The 26,119-nt window shown below is 49.3% G+C and overlaps 2 protein-coding genes and 1 long non-coding RNA gene across 4 annotated transcripts; 1 reads left to right on the top strand and 2 right to left on the bottom strand.

Moving 5' to 3' along the window:
- Window positions 1-112: 112 nt before the first annotated feature.
- Window positions 113-1,114, bottom strand: LOC307188438 (uncharacterized protein; the record flags this gene model as incomplete). The annotated part of the gene is made up of 4 exons (XM_079925516.1): window positions 1,069-1,114; window positions 703-770; window positions 393-452; window positions 113-269 (listed from the first exon to the last, which is right to left on the bottom strand). The coding sequence occupies exons 2-4, from the start codon at window positions 747-749 to the stop codon at window positions 113-115; spliced, it is 264 nt and encodes an 87-aa protein (XP_079781642.1). The 5' UTR covers window positions 750-770; window positions 1,069-1,114.
- On the top strand, window positions 720-26,046 carry LOC307188440. 2 transcript variants are annotated; one of them, XR_013828936.1, is made up of 4 exons: window positions 720-857; window positions 10,804-11,063; window positions 11,154-11,266; window positions 23,704-26,046. It is a non-coding gene; the product is annotated as an uncharacterized lncRNA (long non-coding RNA). The 2 variants fall into 2 exon arrangements; XR_013828937.1 differs by having other exon boundaries at window positions 10,804-11,266.
- CCL19 (C-C motif chemokine ligand 19) lies at window positions 15,590-16,841 on the bottom strand (the record flags this gene model as incomplete). Its single annotated transcript, XM_079927461.1, has 3 exons — window positions 15,590-15,749; window positions 15,977-16,103; window positions 16,781-16,841. The coding sequence occupies 3 exons, from the start codon at window positions 16,839-16,841 to the stop codon at window positions 15,590-15,592; spliced, it is 348 nt and encodes a 115-aa protein (XP_079783587.1).
- Window positions 26,047-26,119: the final 73 nt, after the last annotated feature.

Genomic DNA, 26,119 nt, shown 5'->3' with positions numbered 1-26,119 from the left:
CTATCAAGGACAGAGGCCCTGTCAATACGGAAACAGCCGGCGTGGAGAGGGGCTCCCAGCCCGAATGGCGGCAGCGGCGGCAGAATCAGGAGGGCAGGACGATGGCTTTGGTTTAAATCTTTAATGCACCAGCTGGCTGGGCAGTGGCAGCGGGGGTGCGGCGGGGGAGGCTGCGACCGGAGCGCTGGGGAGCAGTGCCCAGTCCACTTGACAGACAGCTCATTAGGCCCCGCAGAGGCTCCAGCTTCTGCTCCCGAGGGTGCGCTGAGCTGTGGGGCGACCCGACACAGGCATGAGGCGGGGCGGGGGCTCCCGGCTTTCCCGCGATCGGTTCTCCCGGACTGAGCCTCGTCCATGCCCCGGGCGGGTCCGCGGTATCGCAGCCCCCTCACCTCCGCTCCCTTCGCCACATGCGCAGCCAGGGGAAAAAGTAGAAACAGCCCCAGTAGATCCTGCAAAGAGAAGGCAGAGCCGGGCGGGGCGGGGCGGGGCTGACCCCACCGACTCCGCCCCTTGGACGCCTCGCCCCTCTCGTGGAAGGCTCCGCCCCGTCTTTTAGAGGCGGTTCCTCCAGCCCACGCCCCCTAAGAGGCCCCACCCCTCCCGCTTCTCCCGCCCCAGAAACCTCGCGCCCTCCCCGCCCCTCCCCCACCACCCCGGAGCGGCTAGGTTCCTCCTCCGCAGAACCCCGCCTCCACTCACTCCTCCTCAGCCTCCAGCGCCACCTCGTATCTCCTCAATCCCGACATGTCCTGGGTTCCGAACGTCTCCTGGGGAGCGGCATGATTGGATCAAGGATTCCCCAATCCCGGATCCCCTTCTCTGTCATTCTCTGGACCAGTCTGACTTGTTCTCGGGTAATATGAGACAGGTGCCCCCGGGAAGACTCAGTTGCCACATCGGGACAGGGTAGGATTGAAGATTTGGGAGGCACTAGACGTTAAGGGATTGGGAGGTCGGGCACCTCGGGGGCATGGGGCATTTAGGGGGTTAGAGCCAAAGGCCTTCGAGGTCATGGGGCTGGGATATTTGGGGCCCCGGGTGAGGATTTTCGGGGATTGGGGTCACCTGGAGGGGGGCTGAGGGGTCGACGCAGCCTAAACGCCCACCCTCCCTGGCTCCACCCCGGAAACAGGCCGGTACGTTACGTCACAAGGACACCGTCACGCACTAGGGGTGGGGCTTGCCTATTACCCGGAAGGGGCGGAGCCAGGGCATTTCTTCAGAGGAGGCATAGTCCAGAAGGTGGAGCCAGAGCCTATCAATAAAGGGGTGGAGTCAGGGCTTATTTCTAAGAGGCAGGGCACGGACCCTCTTTTATAAGGGCGGAGTCAGATTTCGGAGCTCCACCTTGGGAAGACGGAGACCTCAGTACCAGGCAGCAAGAAAAGAGCTTTGGGACGCTTCCAGTACTCTTTTGCCATCCCCTCTCCTCTCTGTCTTCTTGGCTTCTGCTCTGACAATTGCCTTTCTTGTTTGCCCCATTCTATTTTTATGATTCTGGGCAGAGGAGGAATAGGGCTCCAGAGAGGGCCCAGTCTAGACAGGCCAGGCTATGGGAATACTTGTTGGCTGAGTGGCCTTGGCCAAGTCACTTCATAGTTAGAGGGTCACAGCCCTTCCTCTCTGAGCTGAGACCTCCTTTCTTGCGATTTTTGTTCCTGCAGTCACTAATCAACAAATATTTATCGAGTGACTACTATGTGCTGGGTGATGTGCTTGGGCATGAGGATACAGCAGAGAAGACAGGCACAGATTCTGCCCTCAGAGAGCTTGTCATCTAGGTTGGAGGGGTGAGGGCAATCAAAAGAGACAATAAGATCACTACAATAGACGAAACTGACTGGCTGGGGGCAGTAGAGGGTGCTTTGGTAAAGCCAAGAAAGAGCAATTAACCCGGTGTGGGAGGTTGGAAATAGCTGCCCTATTTGGTCTGGGGAGGGGAGAAGGGAGCCTTGTGGCTGGACGGTATGGGAGAGAATGACCAGAAATGAGTGAAGTAAAAGTTCCCTCAGGCTGAAGTGTGGAGAATAGATTCACCTATCCTCTTCCCACCATCCCACACGCTTTTCCCCTCTCATACCTATCTTCCCCTGCCTGGGCTACATACAGACAGGTGACAGACAGATCCATGGATGCCAGTGGGAAGCATTGCAGTCTGGGCATGGAGAAGCTGTGCTTCCACCGCACTCACCCTCACACTCACTCTCACAGTGACACTCCTGCCCTGCTGCAGCTGGGTCAAGTCTGGTGCACGGGAACAGGAGGCCTGGTCCCCAGGGCTTCAGTAATTCACATCCCTTCACTCAGATGCAGGGCTCTGTCTGTTGTATACTAAGGAATTTGGCTTTTGTCCCTGTTCCTGAGAGGGAGACTCTAAATCTTTGGAATATCTCAAGTAATACGCGTGTCTTTGTTATCTATGAGCCCTTTGGGTCACACCTGAGTTGATGCTAAGAGATGAGGTGACTTGGGATGAGGCCTGGTCAGCAGAAAGACCAACCATATCATTGCAGAATTGGGGCTTTGAGCCAGTCCATCAGAGGAGATCGAGTCATGTTGCCAACAATTCATTCATGCCTATGTATGAAATCTCAGTAAAAACTCTGGACACCAAAGCTCATGGAACTTCCTGGTTGGTGAACACATTGATGTACTGGGAGGGTGACATGCCCTCTGTGTCTCCATGGGGAGAGAGCATGGGAGCTCTGCGCTGAGACTCTCCTTGTGTGTCTTTTCATTTGGATGTTCCTGATATATATACTTTATAAAAAACTAGTTGTCAGGGTTTCCCTGGTGGCCCAGTGGTTGAGAGTCCGCCTGCCGATGCAGGGGACACAGGTTCGTGCCCCGGTCCGGGAAAGTACCACATGCCGCGGAGCGGCTGGGCCCGTGAGCCATGGCTGCTGAGCCTGTGTGTCCGGAGCCTGCGCGTCCGGAGCCTGTGCTCCACAACGGGAGAGGCCACGACAGTGAGAGGCCCACGTACAGCAAAAAAAAAAAAAAACAAACAAAAAAGTAGTTGTCAGTATAGCACTTCTGAGTTCTGTGAGTCATTCTAGTGAACTATTGGACCTGAGGGGGGTTTGAAGACCTCTGGACTTGTAGCTAGTTAGGCAGAAATGCAGGTGGCCTGGGGACCCCACTTGTGACTGGCATCTCAAGTGGGGGCAGGCTTGTTGGGACTGTGCCCTTAAACCTGTGAAGTCTAACACTAGCTCTGGGTTGTTAGTGTCTGAATTGAATTGCAGTACATGAGTTGGTAGCAGAATACCTTTCCACTGAGTGCACTCCCCACTGTCTCCATCTATCTAGAACATTTTTTCCCTTTCATAACTCCTCAGTAGTCTCCCTGTCCCCACTTCCCGCTCTTTGTCTTTAGCTCTGAGAACCTCAGCGCTCAACATTTTGGACAAGGGAAGGGGGTTGCATTGTCCCTGTTAGGGGAAGGTTTGCAGTGTCGTCCTCTTGAAGGCATTTGAACATCAGTTTTAAGGCTAGGGGTCAGAGCTTGGTTCAGGATTAGAGGTCAGAGCAAGGTGGAGGGGACCTCCCTCTTTCCCAGGTTTCTCCTTACTCCCACCTCTTCTCTGTGGTCCTAAGACTACTGGAGTGGGAAAGATGGGACCCAGCTGGTCCCCCAGATTCCCTGAGGACAATCACAGGTAGCAGGGTAAGGCTGGAGAAGATCTCCTCCCAGGTCTCCCTAGGCCTATCACAGTGACTACACATCCATCATCTGAGACCTACTCCTCTCTTCGACAAGCAGGGCTAAAGGGAAAGTTCTTTGGAAGCAGGTCCAGCTCCCATATCGCACATCTCAGGACTCTAGGGCTTCACCCTCCTGGCCCAGCCAGTACTGTCCCTCTCCCCCATTATTTTCCTGTGCCCAAAACTGAGTCAGAGAATTATCGATAGCATGAGGGGAACCTGGCTTAAAACACCCCCTTCTGCCATGCCTTCCCTATCCTGGGAATTGAGAGGGGATTTCTGAGGAGAGGGGCTGGTTAACTCACAGGGACACAAGGAAACTAGAGATGAGGGAGGGGAGCAAGTGTTTCCCCCACCTGATGAGAGGGACCCAAGAGACAGAGACCAGAGGAGGAGACCCCTCAGGAGACACCAATTGTGGAGCGCTATTCTGTTTCCCATTCCCAGCCCTAGAGCATATGATATGACAAACTTAACTGTGAGCCCTTTTTTGTCTGCCTTTTCTTTCCATCATCCATCCATTTATCAACTGATCGATCCGTCCATCCATGTGTCCATATGTCTCCCCATCCATGTGTCCATATGTCTCCCCATCTTGTCTCTTCATCAGTCCATTTTCCCATCTTTCCTTTCATCTATCTTTTCACACCTTCTTCTTCATTTATTCATCTGTATGTTTAACCATTAGCTGTCTATTTAATGCATCCATTCATCTATTTATCAGTTATGGTAATAATGAACATTTGTTGATACTTAAGTGCCATGCACCATGCTAAATGCTCTAAAATCATTTTCTCATGACAAATCTATGAAGTAGAATGCTGTGAGTGATGCTTTTGTTCATGCAGACACTTTTTTATACTCCTTTTCCTGGTTCCTTTAGGGAATTTCTCTCTCACTTCACGTGGTCTTGGTGGCTGTGTTCACCATAGTGATCTGATCAGAGTACTCCATTCCCTGGCCACTGTAATATATTGAAGAACTGAGTATGTGTCACAAGCACAGTTCAAAGCTTTTCATGAGCTTTGATGTTAGGAGAAAGAGGTCCTCTGTTTTGGATCACTCACTATACAAATGTGGACTTGAGGCTTCCAGTGGCCATATTTTCTGCTGCTAGAAGATCACCTGTCTATAACAGGAATGAGGCCTCCACATAAAAAGAATTAGAGAGAAGTCAAGTTAAAAGATGGAGATAACATCATTTGCATCCCTGGGTCCAACCAGTGCTGAAGTAGACCAAATCTTGATCTAGTTATGTGATATGACAAATTTAACTTTTTGCTTAAGCTACTTTAAGTTAGGTTTTTGTCATTTGCAATAGAAAGAGCCCTAGATAATGATCATTGTATTATTATCCCCATTTTACAGATGAGGAAACTAAGATCCAGAAAGATTAATTTACCCAATGTTTCATCGCTTATAAATGGCAGAACATTGGTACATATTTGGAGCAAAACTCTGATATACTACCCATATATGTCTGTCCATCTGTTGGTTCAATCCATCCATCTATCCATCCATCCCAGTTATTTATTTATCTGACCATCCTTCAATGCTAAGACACCAAAGGCAAGCAGACTTGCCAACTCCAATTTGAGGCTGGGTTTGGATCAGAGGTTAGCAAAATTTTTGTTAAAGGTTCAGCTAATAAATAAGGTTTTGTAGGCCATACTGTCTCTGTAGTCACTTCTTAGCTTTGCTGTTATAGCCCCAAAGCAGCCATAGACAATATGTAAATGAACAGGCATGGCTATATTCCAATAAAGTTTTATTTACAAAAACAGGCAGCAGGCTGGCTGGGCCATAGTTTGCCAATCACTGATCTGGATCAGTGGGGAAGACACATACGTTCTGTCATTGTTGGGAACATGAGTAGGGAATGGAAACTTATATTCCTTGCATTTGCCATTACTAATGTAGTGGAAACAACAGGGTTTTTATACTCAAACTCTTGTATTTGAATCCGGTTTTAGAACCCTGGACAGTCGAGGGAACGGGATCTGTAAAATGGGCATAATATGTATCTTGTGAGGTAGTCCATGTGCCTGACTCACAGTGGGTGCATTCAGTGGTAGTTAGGTCCATCCCCTTTTCTCATTCATCACCTCCCATATATTACCAGCATCAGGGGGGCTGTCTCTTTTTAGGGTGTCCTGGGATGCAGTGAGGATAGTTCAACCTGGCTTTCTGAGTTCAGGAGCCCAACTTCTAAGAATGCGCTTTCATACGAGTTATATAGATTAAGCTCTTGCAAACTCCAAATTTCTCTTTTTAGTAGCTCTACCCCAACTCTTCTCCGTACTGTTCCACAACTGTAACCACTCCAGTGCCCAGCAAAACAAAAGGCTCTCTAGTCAACAGACCCCATTAGACTGAGAGGCCGTTTAGGTACCTTCTTTTATTAAGTCCACCATTCATGATATTACCCTGTTCCCCAGGTGGCTTTTTAACATATTTCTTCCAAAAAAATACTCTTCTCTAGGAGGAAAGGTTGTGTCCATGTGTGTCTTTGTGTCTGTGTGCCCATGACGGTTTGTGTGTAATTGTGTATGTGTGTCTATATGTCCCCTTGTGTCCGTACTGTGATTATATGCTTAAATGTCTGTGGTGTGTCCTTGGTAGATGTGAGTGATTGGCACTGTGTTTGATTATATGCCTGTGTATGTGTGTGTGGGTATGGCTGTATGTGTGTGGGTAAGGGTGTCCCCACTTTTGTGTTTGTGTGTATATGTGTGTTCTGTTTAATCCATCCCATTGTGGCTCTCAACCTCACAAGGCCTGCAGGGGGCATCCAGTGCATAGGGAAAGGGGATGCGAGGCTCCTGGCCTGTGCTCCAACCTCATGGGGCCTGCAGAGGGCATCTAGTGTCTAGAAAAAAATGGGTTGTGTGGCCTGTGGAAGTGGAGCTCTGGTCTGAGGAGCCTGGGCTCTCTTATTCCAGAAAGGAGCTGGAAATGGGCAAGAAGCCTGATGACTCAGCTTCTGAAAGTCCCTGATCCTAGGAGGGGGTCTGCTTCACCCCGCAAATCCTTCTCCAAACCCTCTGTCCATATCCAGAGGGTCCCGGCCCAGCCTGCAGGGCAGAGCTTGTCCCTTTAGTCCAAGTGTGGGTAGGATATTGCACAGCACTTCCGGAGGTGACTGGACATCAGGATTGGGGGGAGTCTTGAGCAACAGTACACCCTCCTTCTCTGCCTCCTGCCCTCAGCAGCTTGAAGGACTGCCTCAGCCACTGCCAGGATTTCCTGAACATTCCCTCTCCTTCATTTTCTGCAGTTTGGGCCACTCTGGGCCCCAGGGTTTCTGGGCCTGGACTGAGCTTTCTCAGGAGACGTGCAGGAAGCAAGGGCCTCTGAAACCAAGCAGAAGGTGACCTGTGTCGCTGGTGATGAGCCTGGGGGGTAGGGGGGCCAGAGGGAAGGCAAGGGAAGCTACATGTAACAGGGAGCTCTGCAGAGCCTTGAGGATGGGTGAGGCAGGAGGTAGGACATTCCAGGTGGAATGAACATCAAGCACAGAGGTTCAGGAGGGACAGGGCTTTGTGATTAATCCTGATGTGTGTGAGGCAGCAGAAGGCAAGTGGTGTGAGAAGCTATGTATGTGGGGGTAATCCCTGGGGTACTTGGGATACCTCCTGGTGATGCCATGCTCAGTGGTCAAAGTTCATGGAAGACCCCTGTAACCTTAATCAGGCAGGACCACCAGGGACCAGTATTCCCTGGGCATGAGGTTTGGGTCCCTTAGCAGGCATAGAATGTCAACCAGCTGAAGTGCCAGTTGGAGGTAAAGGGAATGAATCATAGAGGAAGTGTGGCAAACAGAATTTAAGATTCCTCCCTCATGGTGTGCATGTCCTGTATAATCTCCTCGCTTTGAGGGGATCCCCTTGGCCTCTTGGCCTGTGAATATGATGGGATATCAGTGATGTGGTTAGGTTATGCTCTATGGCAAAAATGAAGGGGCTTTGCAGATGTAATTAAGGACTCAAAATCAGTTGACTTTGAGTTAGTCAAAAGGGAGATTACCCTGGGTGGGCCTGACCTAATCAGGTGAGCCCTTTAAAAAAGTGTCTAGGGCTAAGAAATAAACAGCAGCAGCAGATGCTCTCATGTTGCCCTTGGAGAAGCAAACTGCCATGTTGTGAAGAGGGCCATGGAGCAGGGAGATGCAGGCAGCTCTAGGAACTCAGGGCTTCAGTCCTAAAACCACAACTGTCAACACCCAGTGAATTTGGAAGAGGACTCAGAGCCTGAGATGAGATGGCAGCCTGGCTGACACCTGAGATTAGCCTGGTGAGGCCCTGAGCAGAGGACCCAGTTAACCTGTACCCAGATTGTTGACCCACGGAAACTGTGAGATAATAAATTTGGGTTGTTCGAAGCTGCTGAATTTGTGGTGATTTGTTACACAGCAATAGAAAACTAATATAAGAAAGAAGTAATAAATTCTAGTTAAGCCCCAGGACTAGTTTCAGAACTACTGACTACAACTTTTATTCATATTTCCTTCCTGGCTCTGAAATGTCCCCATTTCTTTAACTGACTCCTCTTTTCTTTCATCCTCCTTTATTCCATTCTTGAATATAGGTTGTTGTGGTAATATTACTACTACTCACCAAGATTCTGGTTTGCTTCTCCTCCTGGCAGTTGCTCCCTTGAAGTTAGGCATGGAGGTATGACCCACTTTGGCCAATGAAATGCATGTGCCATTTGTGGATAGAAGCATTTAAGGAAGGGTTCCCCTTGCTGTCTTGCCAGGCTGGAGTCAGCACGGAAACATGTGTTGAGATGAAAGAACATGCCAAGAGATCAAAGCAGCCTGGAATGTTGAGCCACCACATGGAGTACAGCTGTGCTAGAGATTGCCTAGACTCACAGCAGGCTTGGTATGTGTGCAGCACAGAATTTTGTTGTGTTCAGCCACTCAGATTTAGGTGTCATTTGTTCTTGCAGCCTCACCCAACCTATCCTGACCAATCAGGTGTGCTGCTGGTGGTCACCAGGTGTTGTAGAATAGAGAGATGAGATTACAGCAAAACTAGAGGAGGAATGGATGTCATTCTGAGTTCTTGGATTTAGATTTGGCTTTTGCTATGGGCTGAACTGTGTCCCCTAGAATTCATATGTTGAAGCCGTAACCCTCAATGTGACTATATCTAGAGATAGGGTATTTAGGAAGTAATTTAGGTTAAATGAGATCATAAGGGTAGGGCTCTAGTCTCATAGGACTGTGGCCTTCAATGAAGAGGAAGGGAGAGAGAGATCTCTGCCATGTGAGGACCTAGTAAGAAGGTGGTCATCTACATGCCAGGAAGAGAGCTCTCAATAGAAACCTACCATGCCGGCACCTTGATGTTGAACATCTAACCTCCAGAACTGTGAGAAAATAAATTTCTGTTGTTTAAGCCACTCAGTCCATGGTATTTTATTATGGCAGCCCAAGCAAAGACAGGTGTGGTAATTGCTAAGGCTCTGAAGAGTCTCTTTTTGGGGAGCAGTGAATCTTTTTGGTTGTATAAACAAAAGTGATCTTATGTTAGGTGACACCCTTAAAATGTTAAGTCTAGGGTTTGGTAAGAAGGATGCATGTTGATGTTGGACAGCCGTAGGGTGGATTATCAAGGTATTTATCTTTTTTTTCACTGCCCACAGTCTTAACCCCTTTCTGTGTTTGAGGAATTTCTTATTATATTAGTCTTACTTACGAGTAGATGTTGCCTTCCATCGTAGAATCCCCAAAGGATTACATTCAGCTCCCTGAATCCCAAGAAGATATCTGTCTCGCTTACTATTGTACCGTCAGCACCCAGAACAGTGCCTGGCGTGAATAACTATTTCTGGGTTCCAGACAGTGATGTAGCGTCACTTTAAACACAAGGGTTTGCCAGGGCTGGGACTCTATGTCATGGCAGCCCTAAGACCACTGGGGACCCTGTGTTAACAGATGCTCTGACACTTAGGGCTGCCATGCCAAGAGGTGCCATTTACATAGACTACATGGAAAACGGTGTTCCTGGAGTGGTGCATCGCTGCTGTCCTGCCTGATGGGCTTGGGTGTTCCTGACAGTGATAGGATTTCCCAAGAGGAATGGTGGCCTGATAGTAATGGGGGGACCTTGACATGAATGGGGCTCCTGTCAGCAGTGGGGACGCCAATAGGTGATGGGATGTCCTGCCAGGATTCCTGAATTGATGGAGAGCTTTACAGTGTTGGGTCCCTGGTAGGAAGGGGTGTCTTCCTCTTGGGGGAGGATCCTTGAAGTGATGGTCTGACAGGTATGAGGTCGGCAAGGTGATTGTGGTTTTGATGGTAATGGGTCCAGATTTCCAGTGAGTGCGATTTTGAGATCCAGAACTCTGGGGGGTGGTGGGTGGGGGGTGGGTCCTGTTGTCTGATAGGGCAGTGTCGAAGCTGCTGGGGTTACAGCCATCCTACTTCGGCCGGGTTGGAGCCCAGGGCAGCTCAGGTCTTATGCTTCCCCTCCGGAGCCATGGAAGACTCAAAGGTCCTAGGAATAGAAGTGGGCTGGGAGGTCTGACTCCCCCATCTACTCTGATCCTCAGAGGTTCCACCCCATGCTTGGCCCCTCAGGAGATGGAAGCAGCCCTCAGAAGCAGGTCCTTCAGGATCTGATCCGACGCTTGCAGTCCTCAGAAGCTCTGCCCTGCAGGGGCCCCAGCCAGGCTGGCTCAGAGGCCCCCTGAGAGGCCCAGTCCTTCCAGAAGTCTCGCCCACAGACCCCTAGTCCTTCCCCTATCCCTGCCCTCCAGATCCCAACCCTGCCCTCCATTCCTCCTTTCCTTTCAACATTACCAGGTCCTGGCCTTTGCTCTTCCCCTGGGAATGGAGGTAAGAAGGTGGGCATAGTTGTAGGCTGAGCCCTTTCTCCACTGCTCCACTCCTGGAAAAACTGAGGCCTGAGCAGACCTTGAGAACCTGTGCCCACTTCCTCCTGGAGGCTCTGGGGAAGCAGGCTCCCCTTCTGCTGGAGAGGCCGGCCCAGGAGGCCTCCAAGGGGCATATCTGTGTCTGAGCTCAAGCACTGGGGTCCTGCCTGAGACCTTCAGCTTCTTCTCTTGTTTTTTCCCCAGCTCTTCCTAGGAAGCCAAGCCTTTCTACCTCATCTGGACATCCCAGCCCCCAGCCCTCAGCCTAAGTGCTACCCGTCAGGCAGACGGGCTGCAGTCTCAGCTTTGCCACTCACCAGCTGCGTGGACTTGGGAGATCACTCTACCTCTCTGTGCCTCCATTTCCTCATACATAGAATGGGACTAGTGATCCCCACCTCGCAGGGTTGTTTGAGGATGCAATGATAATGCACATAAAGGACTCAGCTTGGAGCCTGCACATGGTCAGCACCTCAAAGGAACGGTTTTCCCTGTTCTCTGAGGGCCACTTCCTCAGACCTGCACCTGCTGTACTATTTCCCATTTTCATTTAGGAGGTGGATCAACTCAGAGAGGTGGTATGTGCGGTAGCTAAGAGTCAGATTCTGGAGCCCGTCTGCCCAGCCAGGAGCCCCAGCTCTGCCACTTTACCGGCCATCCAGCCTGGGTAAGTTATTTAACCTCTGCACCTCAGTTTCCTCAGCTGCAACACAGGAATGATAATAGTGCTTAAAGCAGTGCCCAGCACCTAGTAAGCACTAGTGGTGATATAGCTAGTACTACAGAGCCAAGCCCTCCCACGTGGACAAAGCCTCAGGAGCCATCACGAAAGTTCTCTGACCAGAAAAGTGCCTGTTTCTTCTGACAGAGGGCCTCTTGGAGGAAACTCCCCACTTGGGAGTCCTGCTCCCTTGTGAAGCTCTTATTCCCAAGGTTTTCTGGCTGTTTCTGAGTTTCCCGGAGGCCGGAGAAGGGGGTATGTCGTGGAGGCTTGCCGAGAAATTGAACATGAGATGATGAAAATCTGATCAAAACCGTATGGAGCTGGCTCTGACCAAACACTTAGCCATGTAACTGAGAGAGCCCCCATCCCGAGAACTGGATGTGCTCCAGGTGTGAGCGGTGGTGGGGTAATCGTGGGAAAGGGTCATGTTCAATTCCATTTTCTGTTACTCAGATGTGTACTAGGCCTTGTTCTGTGCCAGGCCCTGGGCAGAGCAATGTTGGCAGTTCCCTGGGAACTCTATCAGGGAGCCTTTTTTTTTTTTTGGGCTGAGAGGCTTGTGTGATCTCAGTTCCCCAGCCAGGGATTGAATTGGGGTCCCGGCAGTGAAAGCACCAAGTCCTAACCACTGGACCATCAGGGAATTCCCCCGTGGATAGGAAGCTTTTTGTCTGCCATAGGGGTGGACAAAAAGGCTGGAAGCTCTCTAAGTAGGGATGTCAGGTCCCTTTAGGGAGATGTTGGCTAATGGGACCACAGGACTTCAGGTAGGGAAGTGTCACTCAGCTGCCTGCCTTAGACCTGTAGCAAGTGCCGTGTGCCCGAGAGAGGAAGGTGTCTACTTAGAGGCAGGCAGCAAGGCCCCCATATCCTGGTTAGGGAGCTAGGAGTCCACCCCAGCCCTCAGAGAGCGGGCAGCTTCATCATTGTCAGGTAGGCAGGCCCGTCAGAACTTGAAATAAAGACTCAACACTTGTCAGTGAATCATAGTGAAACAGGGCAGGTGTTGATTAGATGAAATCAGAGTGCTGAGAATGTTTAAGTGGATCAGGACAAGTCACAGGTTGCTGGGCTAAGCCCTCCTGTGTCTGGCAGGGAGGTAAGGGAAAAAGACCTAGTGTCTGGGAGGGTTGGTGGCTGGGGGTGGGAAAAACAGGGAAGGAGAAAGCTGGGAGGAAAGGCACTGGCTGGAGAAGAGGTGGGGAGGGCTCAGGCTTCTTCGAAATTCTTCACCCTCCAGGCCTTCAGGGTCCAGCAGGGGGCTGTTCCAGCCACTTCACCAGCACCTAGATTATTTTCTTTCTTCCTGAACCTCAGCTTCCCCTTTATTCCCAGAGGGTGGTCCCTGGGGCCCCGGGAAGTGAAGACTTTCCTTTCTTTCTATTTTTTAAATAAATTTATTTATTTATTTTTGGCTGCGTTGGGTCTTCTTTGCTGCGTGCGGGCTTTCTCTAGTTGCGGCGAGCGGGGGCTACTCTTCGTTGCGGTGCGAGGGCTTCTCATTGCGGTGGCTTTTCTTTGTTGCGGAGCAAGGGCTCTAGGTGTGCGGGCTTCAGTAGTGTGGCATGTGGACTCAGTAGTTGTGGCTCACGGGCTCTAGAGCGCAGGCTCAGTAGTTGTGGCACACAGGCTTAGTTGCTCCGCGGCATGTGGGATCTTCCCGGACCAGGGTTCAAACCCGTGTCCCCTGCATTGGCAGGCGGATTCTTAACCACTGCGCCACCAGGGAAGTCCGAGTGGGGACCTTTCTGAATGTGCATGACTTTGGGGAGACTGTGTGAATGCTGGGGAGGGTTAGCCTAAGATCCAAAGATTTAAGAATTAAGTCTTTGTTTGGAGGGGCTCTTAAAAGTGAAGCCCCCTATCCCCCACCTGACAGATGGGGAAAGTAAGGTCTTGGAGGGGGCAGTGAGGAAGGGACTTCCCCAGAGTTGCACAGTCAGGGGCAGAAACAGGATTGGGGGATTGGGGACCGGGCATTGAGCTCATGACCTGTTCCTGCATCCCTGCCCCCCCCCCCCACCTGTGGCAGTGTCAGGGAGGTGGTGTCCAGGTGCCTCTCTCCTGGTAGCACCTCCTCAGTGCTCCCACCCTCACCTTCTTTACTCCATCTGTGTGTTTCTGCAAGTGTCCAGAGGGTGAGTTTGTCTCTGCCTCTGTGGCAGGCTGAACTTTGCTTGGTTTCACTGGGGACCCAGAAGGATTTGAGGGGATGTACCCCCTCCTCACACCTGTGTTTGTCCTCTGCCTGCTGCGGTGCAGGGCATAGGTCCAAAGAGTGTCCACAGCTGTGACCTCTGGAACTCCATGGTTGGCTGACTTAATGGATGGATGAGTTGGTGGGGGGTGGGTGGATGGATGGGTGGAGGTCTAATGGATCAGAGACAGCTAGATGGATGGCTGCATGCATGCATGAATGGATGGGTAATTTCCCCCAGGTAGCGGAGCCAAATTTCCTGGCTATACCAGTTGTTCTTGCAAACTTTCCCCATTCCACCCACTCCTGTGACTCCAAGACCTGATTTATCTGAGGTTCTGGACACCTTGTCCTAGGAGCAGAGGTGAGGAAGAAGCTGCTATGCTCTCAGCTCAGTGAGGAGGGGCTGGCACAACCCCTCACTGCTGCTTCCCTTCCAAGTTTGCCCAAGCCTGCCCAGGCCTGCTTTTGTTACCAGATAAGGTATATGGTGTAGTGGTGGCCCCTGTTCCCAGGTGAGGATGCTCAGTCTGGTGTACTAGCTGTCATCCCAACCCCAGGGGCACAGACTTGCTGCTCCCAGCTGGACAGGCCCTTAGGGGCCATAGTTGGGCAACCAGCCAGCTTTCCCAGAGGACTTCCCGGGCACGAGGAGTTCATTCCTCCCAGAGCAGTCTTGTGAGATGTTCCAAGAGTCGAGGGCTTTTGTCTCCCAGAGCTGAGACTCCTTCCCTGTGACTCCTCTGGTCTCAGTGTTGCCTTGGCCCTGGAGCCCATGTGGCTATGAGGTGGTGGGGGTCCCCCCATGCTGAATCTCCCCAGCTCTCTGGCTGTTCCTTTTTCCTTCCTCTCCCACTCTGACCTCTGGCTCCCAGGTCTGTCTGTCAGTATCCCTGAGAAGCATGGCTCCAGGATTGCCACGTGGACCCAGATGGGGCTGGACCTGGCCCAGAGTGACTGGGTGAGAGAAGAGGGCTGGACTGGAGGTCAGATTCTATATGGACAGATGGGCCCTCATCTCTGGCTGCTGACCCTTTTCTTACATATTTATCTGCTCTCAAGACAAATATTTATTGAGTGACTACCTTGTGCCAAGCCGTGTACTTCATGCCAGGGAGACAGTGGAAACCAAAATAGACAAGATCCCTGTTCAGGAAGGCTGACAAACTAACAATTATAACTCAGCATCTTGAGTGCTGCAAGAGGAGAGGAGCAGAGGGCTCTGGGAGCTTGGGAGGGAGGGAGGCTGCCTAACCCAGTGTGCAGTCAGGGAAGGCTTCCTGGAGGAGGAGTCATCCAGACCCAGATGGGAAGCCAGGCAGGCAGAAGAGAGAGAAGAGTGTTCCAGACAGAGGGAATGGCTTGGGTGGATGGGTTCTTTCTCCCCAGGCAACAGAGTTGGGCCTCCTGGCCCTCCTCCAGCCATGAGAGCTGGTTCCCAACAACTCCCTTCCCCGCCCCCAGTGACACCAGATCCCTGAGACACCTGGATGCTTGAGCACCTGTCCTGGAGGGCAAAAACTCAGAGGCCTGAGAGAGTTTGGGTCATTCAGGGGACGGACACAGGTTTAGTGTTGCTGAGCCGTGGAGTGTGATAGGGCTGTGAGGAGACGTGAGGTGGGGCCCTGATCGTGGGAGCTGATCCTGAGAACACAGCATATTAGGTGGAGGTCAATGAGGACGTTGCTTGGGCTGCAGGGTGGAAACTAACCCGGCCATCCCACCTCCCCCTTCCTATCACAGTCCTCCTGGACAGACAGCAAACAGACAGCAGACAGACGGATTCGTGGGTACCAGCTGGGCTTTATTGGAAACACTGCAGTCTGGGCATGGAGAAGTTGTGCTTCCACCACACTCATCCACACTCACACTCACACTCACACTCCTGCCCCGCCCCAGCTGGGTCAGGTCTGGGGCAGGGGAGCAGGAGGCCTGGTCCTCCCTTCTGGTCCTTGGTTCCCCAGGGCTTCAGTGATTCACATTCTTTCCCTCAGACACAGGGCTCCCTCTGGGGCTATCATGGGCTACCTGCTGTAGCGCTTTCCCTGGGGGAGGAAGGAGAGGCAAAGTCATGGGCTGAGGTCTTGGACAGGGGCTTGCAGGGAGGAGGCAGGGCTGGGGAGGGCCAGGCTTGCCTTGGCTGAGTTCTTCTTCAGTCTCCGGATGATGCGGCCCACCCAGGGCTGGTCTGGGGGTGCACAGAGCTGGTGACCTCTCAGTGTGGTGAACCTGGAGACAGAGGTCAGAGGTCAGAGAAAATAGAGCCCTGGAACCCAGCTTCCTGGCAGACCCTGGTGTGAGGGGCAGCGGCTGGGGACCACACCTAGGAACCTGTTTCAGGGGCTTCCTTGCAGAGGTTGGGCTTGGCAAAGAGAAGAGAGATAAGAAGGTGGGGGTGGGTTTCCCCAGGGGCTGATGGAGGAGGTGAGGTTAGTCAGGCTTGTCCCGCAACTCACACAACGGCAGACACACTGCAGCCATTGTTGATGAGCAGGTAGCGATAGGCTCGCACCAGGGATCCAGGGATGGGGCGCCGGGCCACAGACAGGCAGCAGTCTTCAGCGTCGTTGGCATCTCCCAGAGCTGGGGTAGGATTAGTGTCAGGACACAGGGACACTGAGGAACGGAGGCCACAGCCCTCACTGGCATTAAGGATGCCTGTCTGTGTGTGGCGGCAGCTAGACCTGATTGATATTCGCTAAATATATTGAAGCACTTCTAAGCAGTTCGGCAAACGACCGCTGTCCTGAGCCCCACAAATGCCCTCCTGCTGATCACCCCAACTTCTTTCCCAAGTCCTTTCAACTTCCCCACAAATGGAGAGTTCACGCTGGTTACAGTGTCAGTTGGGGGAAGGATGTGGGGTAGGGAAGGGGGTGGGGTGGGTAACAGGAGGGGGGCATTAGCAGAACTTAGGAGTTGTTAAATTTTTTGACCCTTCTTAGACCAGTGTCTCCCATTCTCTCCACCTTAAGAAAGTATATACTGTTCTCTCCCGCCTGTGAAACTGAAGTAGCAGGAAATAGAGCCTGAAGAGAGGGGGGTAGTCATAGGCCCTGGATACACCAAGAGACAGATACACATGGGAATTCAGGGACCCAGGTACACCGCCACTCACAGGCACACACACGGGGCACAACCCAGGTTCACTGAAACATGCAATCCTAACTCACAGAGTCCCTCACGTCCAGCGTCAAGCAGTCTGAGCCCTAGACACCCCTGTTACTTGCCCCCCACCCGAAGCCTCCCCTCAGCCTTACCAGGGGAGGTCCAGAGAATCAGCAGGCTGAGGGCTAGTAGTGCAGCTGCATGGGATGCCATGGAGGATGAGCGGAGACTGACTGCCAGCAAGCTGTGAGCGTGAGTGAATCTGGGCAGAGTCTGTGTGAAGCCGAGGCCTGGCTGGGAGTGGGTGAGAGTGCCGAGAAGTGCGGTGTGTGAAGGGGTCTGGGAATGCGAGAGTGGATGAAGCTGGAGGAAGCTGTCCCTTCCACCCATTTATGGCCCGGAACTTTCACTTTCTCTGCTCAGAAATTCCCCTCCAAGTCCGTTCTGTGGATTCCCCTCTGCCCCCCTCTTTCTGATGGAAACTGACCCTGCCCTCCCTCTTTTCTTCTCTTCTGCTTTCCTTGGTTTCAGCTCTAAGAACCTAAGCAGCCTGCAGTCTGGCCAAGAGAAGGGGACCTTGTGCTGTCAGCTCCAGAGAGAGAGTCTGCACTATCACCTCCCTGGTGGCATTTGTGTCATCAGCCACAGGGCTGGCCTCTAGATGATGGTTGGGATGGAGGGGTCTGAGTGAGGAGCTGCGTGCCTTTCCCTAGGTTTATCCCTTATCCTCACTCTCTTCTCTGTGGTTCTTCTCTCTGGTGCTGGTGGTGATGAAGAAGACTCCCTGGTGCCCTCAGAACAACCATGGAGCCTGGGGTAGCCTCCCCAGGTCATTACAGTGCCTGCCCATCCATGGTCTGGGAACCAGTCTCTCCCTTGAGACAAGCAGAGTTGAGAAGGAATGTTCCTTGGAAGGAGGCCCACCACCTCTTCCCACATCTCAGACCTCTGGGATTCAACCTCCTGACTCAGCAGCACTGTCCCTTTCTTGAGTTACCATTTTCATATGCCCAACACCTGGGTCAACAGAACAGCTGGAGGGAGCCTGGCCTGGCATAACTCCCTTCATCTTTCCCTTCCTCTGGATCCTGGAAACCAAGAGGGGATTTCTAAGGAGAGGGGGCTGGCCAGCTCATATTCACACAAATCCCCAAATTCCAAGGAATAGACAGATGGGGGTGGGGACAAGTGATTTCCCATCTTTATGAGAAAAACTGGAGATAGATCAGAAGTCCTCAGAAGAGAAATTAATATGTGGGACACCCATTCACCCATCCCTACCCAAGCTCTGAACCCTCTTTTGGATGGGAGAGTGTTTCACTCATAAGTTTCTGACTTATTTTCCTTTCCATCCATTAATAATAATAGTAATAATAGTATTTCTGATGTTTACTAGGTGCTAGACTTCATACCAAGGACTTGACCACTGTTACCTTGCTTAACTTTCCCCAAAAAACTAGGAAGTAGTTTTTTTTTTTTTAATAGATTTATTTATTTTTGGCTGCATTGGGTCTTTGTTGCTGCGCGCGGGCTTCTCATTATGGAGGCTTCTCTTGTTGCGGAGCATAGGTGCGCGGGCTTCCGTACTTGTGGCTTGCAGGCTCTAGAGCACAGGTTCAGTAGTCGTGGCGCATGGGCTTAGTTGCTCCGCGGCATGTGGGATCTTCCCGGTCCAGGGCTCAAACCCTTGTCCCCTGCATTGGCAGGCAGATTCCTAACCACTGCTCTACCAGGGAAGCCCTAGGAAGTAGTTTTTATTATTATCATATTATTATCTCTTTTAACACATAAGGAATGAGGCTCAGAGCACAAGGTCACAAAGGAAATAAGTGTCTTGAACTGAAGCATCTTTAAGATTTACACTCTTTCCTACCATCCCACACTGCCTGTCTGCCACTGATCACACAACAGCACAGGGGAGTGAGGCTCTACACATAGCATGCCTAGGTTGGGATTTAGATTACATTACTTACTAGCTGTGTGACCATGTGCAAAGTATCTGGTTTCTGTGTCTTAGTGTCCTTATCTGTAAAAGAGGAATGGTAATAGCTTTTAATTCTTAGGATTAAATGAGGTAATCTGAGCAAAACCCTTAGTTTAGAGGCTGGTACACAATGAACACTCAATATTAACCATTATTATTATTCTATCCTTTTATTCAGATGTCTGTCAGTGCATCTATCTCTCCATCTTTCCATGGATCCTTGTCTTTATGGTGGTTCTGATTATTCTCTGTTGCCCCACCCCCGTCCATTCTCCACTCTTCTCTGCCCTGCTCTGTTCTCTAGAAGAGTGACCTCTACAGACAGTATTACTCAGGATCCCTTATCCTTTAGCTTCTGTTTGGGCTTGGCCATGGGAGACAGCAGCAGGATATAAGTGGTAGGAGAGAGAGGTTGGGGTATTAATTCTCCAAATCCTTCATCTTGCTATAGTTCTGACAGTGAATAATTTACTCTGTGGCAGTTGTTCTTAAAGAGTGGTCTTTGGGGGCTTCCCTGGTGGTGCAGTGGTTAAGAATCCGCCTGCCAATGCAGGGAACACGGGTTTGAGCCCTGGTCTGGCAAGATCCCACATGCTGTGGAGCAACTAAGGCCGTATGCCACAACTACTGAGCCTGTGCTCTAGAGCCCACGAGCCACAACTACTGACCCCACATGCCACAACTACTGAAGCCCGCGCACCTAGGGCCCGTGCTCCGCAACGAGAGAAGCCACCGCAATGAGAAGCCCATGTGCTGCAACGAAGAGTAGCCCCTGCACACTGCAACTAGAGAAAAACCCACGTGCAGCAACGAAGACCCAACGCAGCCAAAAAAAAAAAAAAATTAATTAAAAAAAAAGAGTGGTCTTCGGACAGCAGCATCAGCATCACCTGGGAGCTTGTTAGAAATGTAAATTCTCAGGTCCTACTCCAGACCTACTGGAGCAATCCGTATTTAACATACCCTTGATGACTCTGATACATGCTGAAGTTTGAGAACCACTGATCTACAGTTAGCTTCTTTTGGGCTGCCTCCTCTCCGTGGGTTTATCTCTGAGGCTCCCAAAACACTGTTCCTTCCTCTGACCCCTTCAGGCCTTGGTATGGTAATGGTTTCCCACTATCGCTGAACCCTGAGTGCCTCACTCTTCCTTGTTGGTTCCTTAATCTTGACCCCCACCTCTTAAATAGCCCCTTTATTAAAATCTTTCTGGTTAGACTTTTTTTGAGTGTGCCATCTGTTTCCTGCCAGGATCCTAACTGATACAGTAAATGGTACCAGAAGACATCCCAGGAAATAGATTTCCAAAATGGGATCCTGGGATTGTGTTGCTCATATATTTGCTGAGCGCACAAACCTCCTTGCATGGGGAAAGAGGACACGAGTAAATCCAGAACATGAAGAAGCATCACCATCACTTAAGACTATCACTAAGTGAGGTGCAGTGTGGGATGCTGATGGAGGGAAAGACATTAGGAGATAAAATGCCTCAGGTACTTAATTGCTATGGCCGCAAATGGTGATTTCAAAGGGTCTTACATATATGGTTGGGTGGGCTGCCTGTTTCTGATTGTGCTGGCACAATTACAGAAGAAAAAGAAAAGTTTAAGAACATGAAATTCTATAACTGATTCACTTTGTTATAAAGCAGAAACTAACACACCATTGTAAAGCAATTATACTCCAACAAAGATGTAAAAAAAAAAAATAAAAAAAAAACCCAGTAAAGGTTAAAAAAAAAAAAGAACATGAAATTCTAATTCAAGTTATGGGTAGAGATTCAGACAACTTCTATGGAATTTTTTTTAATTGAAGTACAGTTGATTTACAATGTTGTGTTAGTTTCTGGTGTACGGCAAAGTGATTCAGTTACATGTATATCTATGTATCTATTCTTTTTCAGATTCTTTTCCATTATAGGTTATTACAAGGTATTGAATATAGTTCCCTGTGCTCTACAGTAGGTCCTTGTTGTTTATTCATTCTATACGTAGTAGTGTGTATCTGTTAATCCCAAGCTCCTAATTTATCCCTCTCCTCCTAATTTATCCCCCTTCACTATGGAATTCTTAAGTCATCTTTAATTTATGTCATCCATAGCCACATGGCAGATATGGCTCAAACCCCAAAACCGATTGTATGTGTGGTAGAGTTGCAACACCGGATAAATGCACAACCCCACCATATTCCTAATATTAGAATAAGCGCACTCTTGGGAAGGAGAAGGGCTCTGAGACTTGGGATGGGGACATTTAGGCAGAGATGAACAAAGCTGAGAATTTTGGACCTTTTAATTCCCTTAAACCTTCCTTGCTGGCAGAAGAACACTCCTCCCCCTGCAAACCATGAATGATCCAGCCTTCCCATCCATTAAAAAATATTTTTAATAACTCCCTGGCAAAAGGCATGCAGGGGTCCTCTTCAGGATCCACCCTCACCACCCTTCATAGCCTCCAGGCCCATAGTGCGAGTTTGATTCTAACATAGCCTGGATGGGAATGTACAAGGTATGCTCCAAGAACAATAGCGTGTACACTGAAGGAGTTGCAAGAACTTGTCAACCGTATTGGGAGAATCTCGGGGACCAGTGTGGACAAATTTGTTGATATGTATGCCCTTATCCAGGATTTGGGTATTACTGTATTAGCTGAGCACCTGGGAATGGTGTTAATAATCTGTTGAGTTGGTTACTGGAAGCCTGGACTCAACAGTGGCCTATGATCAGTGAGGCTGGGGTGCTAGAACCTCACTGGCATATTGTAGAACAGTCTTCCTCAGAATCTGAGGTGCATATGATTCACTGGGAGGTCTTATTAAACTGCAGATTCTGATTAAGTAAGTCTGGGTGAAGTCCAAGATGTTGTGTTTCTAACAAAGTTGTAAGTGATGCTGATGCTGCTGGTCCTCAGAATATACCTTGAGTAGCAAAACAGAGGAAAGAATGCAAAGGTTACAGAGATGGGAATGTTGGAGGCCCCTCTTATGTGCAACCACTAACTCTGAAGGGTCCAGGAAGATAATTCCTTCTCCAAGGCCATAAGAAAAGCACTGGTGATGAGAACACTAACTATGAAAAGCACTGTAGTGGTTTCTTTTTTTTTAAAATAAATTTATTATTTTTTTAAAATTTATTTTTGACTGTGTTGGGTCTTCGTTGCTGCGTGCGGGCTTTCTCTAGTTGCGGCGAGCGGGGGCTGCTCTTCGTTGAGGTGCGGGAGCTTCTCGTTGCGGTGGCTTCTCTTGCTGTGGAGCACGAGCTCTAGGCACGTGGGCTTCAGTAGTTGTGGCTCGCGGGCTCTAGAGCACAGGCTCAGTAGTTGTGGCGCATGGACTTAGTTGCTCTGCGGCATGTGGGATCTTCCCAGACCAGGGCTCGAACCCGTGTCCCCTGCATTGGCAGGTGGATTCTTAACCACTGCATCACCAGGGAAGCCCTGTATTGGTTTCTTTAGTAGGCAGGAGATGAGGATGGGAGATGTTCTCTTGGGACTGGGCAATCTCATTTCAAGGAGAATAATGGAATCTTTGAGTGGTAGAGTCTAGATGCTCACCTTCTGAGCAATAAGATGAATGAAATTATTAAATAAGCTGCAGGGACAAGTGGTAATCATTGTGCTTTGCCCATAAGGATCTGTGGTGGTAGCTAATTGATCATAGTTTTCCTAGGAATGAAATAGATGGACAACTTACTGACCCATATAAGTGTAAAATGTCTAGGCCTGGTAGGGAGAAACTTGATTCAAATTGTATTGGGGATTTACAGTGTTTTACCCATTTCCTTGACTTAGATCAGTTCCCCAGACCTGAAGCCCCTTGACTGGATGGTGGGGGTGGGTGGGAAGGCTTGAGTGTTTTCACAGGTGGACTCTATATATCTTTCTTCTAGTCAGTTGTCCTCAAAGTGTGGTCCCTGGACCAGCAGCATCAGCATCAGCTGAGAACTTGGCAGAAATGCAAATTCTTGGGCTCTGCCTCAACTCCATTGAATCAGAAACTCTGGGAATGGCCTAGCAATCTGTATTTTAACAAGCCTTTCTGGTGATTTTGATGTATGCTAAAATTCGAGAATCACTTCTCTAAGCCTTCCCTAGAGAGATCTGTAGCCGTTTGCCAGGGTGAATATGAATGGTGAACAGAAAATATTCAGATCTTTGGGGGATTATTAGATACTGTCTCATGTTAATACTAGTCTTGGGGACCCAAAACCCCACTGTGGTCCACTAGTCAGAGTAAGGGTTTATGGAGTTCAGGTGATAGAAGGATCTTGGTTCAGGTCCATCTCACAGTGAACCTGTAAGACCTATCCAGTGGTTATTTCTCTAGTTTCAGAATGCATAGTGGGAATAACTATACTTAGTAATTAGCAAGGTCTCCACACTGGTTCCTTGACCATGGAGTGAGGAAAATTATGGTAGGAAGGGCCAAGTGGAAGTCCTTTGAACTGTGCCTGCCCCACCATGTTCCCCCCTACAATAGTAAACTTAAAGCAATGCTTTGTTGCTAGAGGATGTGCATAGAATAGAGCACCTTCAAAGACTTAAAGATGCTTCAGCCCTTGGTACAGCATATTACAGCTAATCATCTAACACGTGCCTTCTTTCTGTAGCTGTCACTTAAAGACCATTGAAATCCATTCGTTTTCTATAATGACAGAAATACACCTTCACTGTTTTACCTCAGGGATATTATCAGCTTTCCTGCTCTGATTATCATAAGATAATCTGGATATCTCACAGAATATCGAAGCAGTCCTTTAAACTGATGACATTATGTTTACTGGCGCACAAGAAATAGCAGTCGCCCTAAATGCCTCAGTAAGACCTATGTATGTCAGAGGGAGAGAAAGAAATCTTCCAAAAATTCAGGATCCTGCAACATAGGTAAAATTTCTAGGCGATTAGAGGTAGGGAGAAGCTGAAAACCAGTGATCTGGGGAATGTTGCACATTTACCGTGAAGAGGCACAATGCTTAAAGAGCTGTTTGGATTTTGGAGGCAACATACATCATAGTTAGGTGTAGTACAGCAAAATATTTATTGGATATGGCATAAAGCTGACAGTTTTTTTTTTTTTTTTTTTTTTTTTTTGCAGTACACGGGCCTCTCACTGTTGTGGCTTCTCCCGTTGCGGAGCACAGGCTCTGGATGCGCAGGCTCAGCGGCCATGGCTCGCGGGACTAGCCGCTCCGCGGCATGTGGGATCTTCCCGGACCGGGGCACGAACCCGTGTCCCCTGCATCGGCAGGCGGACTCTCAACCACTGCGCCACCAGGGAAGCCCCAAGCTGACAGTTTTGAATGAGGCCCAGAGCAAGGAAGGGGTCTGCAGCAGGTCTAGGCTCTGGGGAAAAGTTGCCTGTCTACTTGGGCCTTATGACTCACAAATCCAGGGAATTTCAGATTGTCTGTGGCAGAGAAGGGTGCGACAGGAACCCCAGAAGGAGCATTACAGGAAAGACCCTTAGGGTGTTGGAGTAAGGACATACCTCTTCTGCTAACGATTATTTACTCTTTGAAAATCAGTCCTGATTTGCCACTGGGCCCTGGTTTAAAACTCAGACTATAGATCGCCCAGTGACCACACAACCTAGGGTGTTATCTATAGCAAGTCATATAGTTGGATGTGCATGGCCAGCGTTCCACTTCAAAGGAACATTGTACATTTGAGACCAGGCCTTAGAAATTTCAGAAGGCATGAGTAAAAGTGTGGGGAGGTGACTCAGATTCCTACTTTTATTGTTTTCTGCTTCTTCTTCTGATTATACTTACGCCTTCATGGAGAAGTTTTCTATAAACAGTTAACAGAGAGAGGAAGTGTATGGTCTTGATTTTCAGATGGGTCTCTAAGGTATGCTGGCATCAGTCAAAAGTAGACAGTTGCTTACATTCAGGTGTGGCCCTGAAAGACAGTGGTGAAGGGAAGACCTCTCAGTGGGCAGAATTTCAGGCAGTACATTTAATGTCCACTTTGTCAGAAGGAGAGATGGCCTGAAGTTTGGAGCTATACAAAATCATGTGCAGTGGCTTCCCACAACAACCTTGCCCTCACCTCTGTAAATTGACCCTTCACTAAATTCTTTTCTATTAAGACTTTTGGGTCATGCCATTTGTTTCCCTCCAAGGTCTTATATGATACAAGAGTATAGTGCAGAGCTGGCATAAAGGTTTCACATAAATTTCAATACTGTCTTCCTGGAATGCCTGTTGGGAAAGATCCTGAGAATCAGCAGCAAAGGGTGAAATCATGAACTAATAATAAACAAGGGATTTACACCACATTCATTCAATAAATATTTATTGAGGGCGTCCTATGTTCCAGACACTGTTCTTGGCAGTGACATGATCTGGCATGTGTTAAAGGCTCCCTGTGGCTGTCGGATGGAAGATAGACAAAAGTGGTGCAAAAATGGAAGCCTGGAGACCAGCTTGGAGGCAATTGCAATAATCCAGGGAGGACATGAGGTTGCTGAGAGTTGGTGAGAAGTGGTCAGGTTCTGGAGACATTTTCAATGTAGAGCCAGTGGGCTCTGCTGAGGGGTTCAGCATAGGATATGAGAGAAAGAAGAGAAAGAGAGACAGAGAAAATACTTGAATGTTTTTGGCTTGAGCAATGTGATTGTTGGAGTTATATTTACCAAGATGTGGACGACTGTAGAGGAGTGGGTTTGTGAGAAGGTCAGGAGCCTTGTTTTTTTTTTAAATTTTTATTGAAATATAGTTGATTTAGAATGCTGTGTTAGTCTCAGGTATACAGCAAAGTGATTCAGTTGTATATATACAGGGGACTGCTGGTCCACTGGTCTTTTTTAGATTCTGTTCCGTTACAGGTTATTACAAGATATTGAGTATAGTTCCCTGTGCTATACAGGTTCTTGTTAGTTATCTATTTTATATATAGTAGCATGTATATTTTAATCCCAAACTCCTAATTTATCTCGCCCTCCAGGAGCCTTGTTTTGACTTTTTAAATGAAGCTGCATTTTGGACATATAAGTGGAGATGTTAAGTACGTAGTTGGTAGTATGAGTCTAGAGTTCAGGGGAGAGATTCTAGCTGAAGATAAAAATTTGGGAGCATATGGATGGTATTTAAAACCATAAGACAATGAGGTCATCAAGGGAGTGAGTGTAGATAGAAGGGGTCAAGTTCCAAGACCTGGAGCTCCCTAACACTGACAGATCAGGGAGAAGGAGAGGAATCGGGGAAGGTGACAGCTGTCAGGTGTTCTGATGGTACCTTCTATCATGGCAAAAAGGGGGAGGGCATAGGCCCTATGGGTGGAAGGTTTAAGGCACCAACTCCCCAGCCATTGGTTTAAATGATCCAGTGGTGGGGTGGTGGAGACCAGGGAGGTGGGTTTGAAACAGTTTCTGACCACACCCATAGAGCCCTCAGTGTGCTACCTGCTTTACCTAGTTCACCCTCTTCTCAGCCACGTGGCCTTCTTGGGGTTCCTGGTTCAGTGTGAGTTTTGGACAAATCTCCCAGCTCAGGGCAGTTCAGCTCATC

This window comes from Stenella coeruleoalba (assembly GCF_951394435.1).
Source record: "Stenella coeruleoalba genome assembly, chromosome: 7".
In the NCBI taxonomy this organism is placed as follows: Eukaryota; Metazoa; Chordata; class Mammalia; order Artiodactyla; family Delphinidae; genus Stenella; species Stenella coeruleoalba.
Note: the sequence above shows the minus strand (reverse complement) of the source record. Positions and strands in the feature narration are given on the sequence as shown.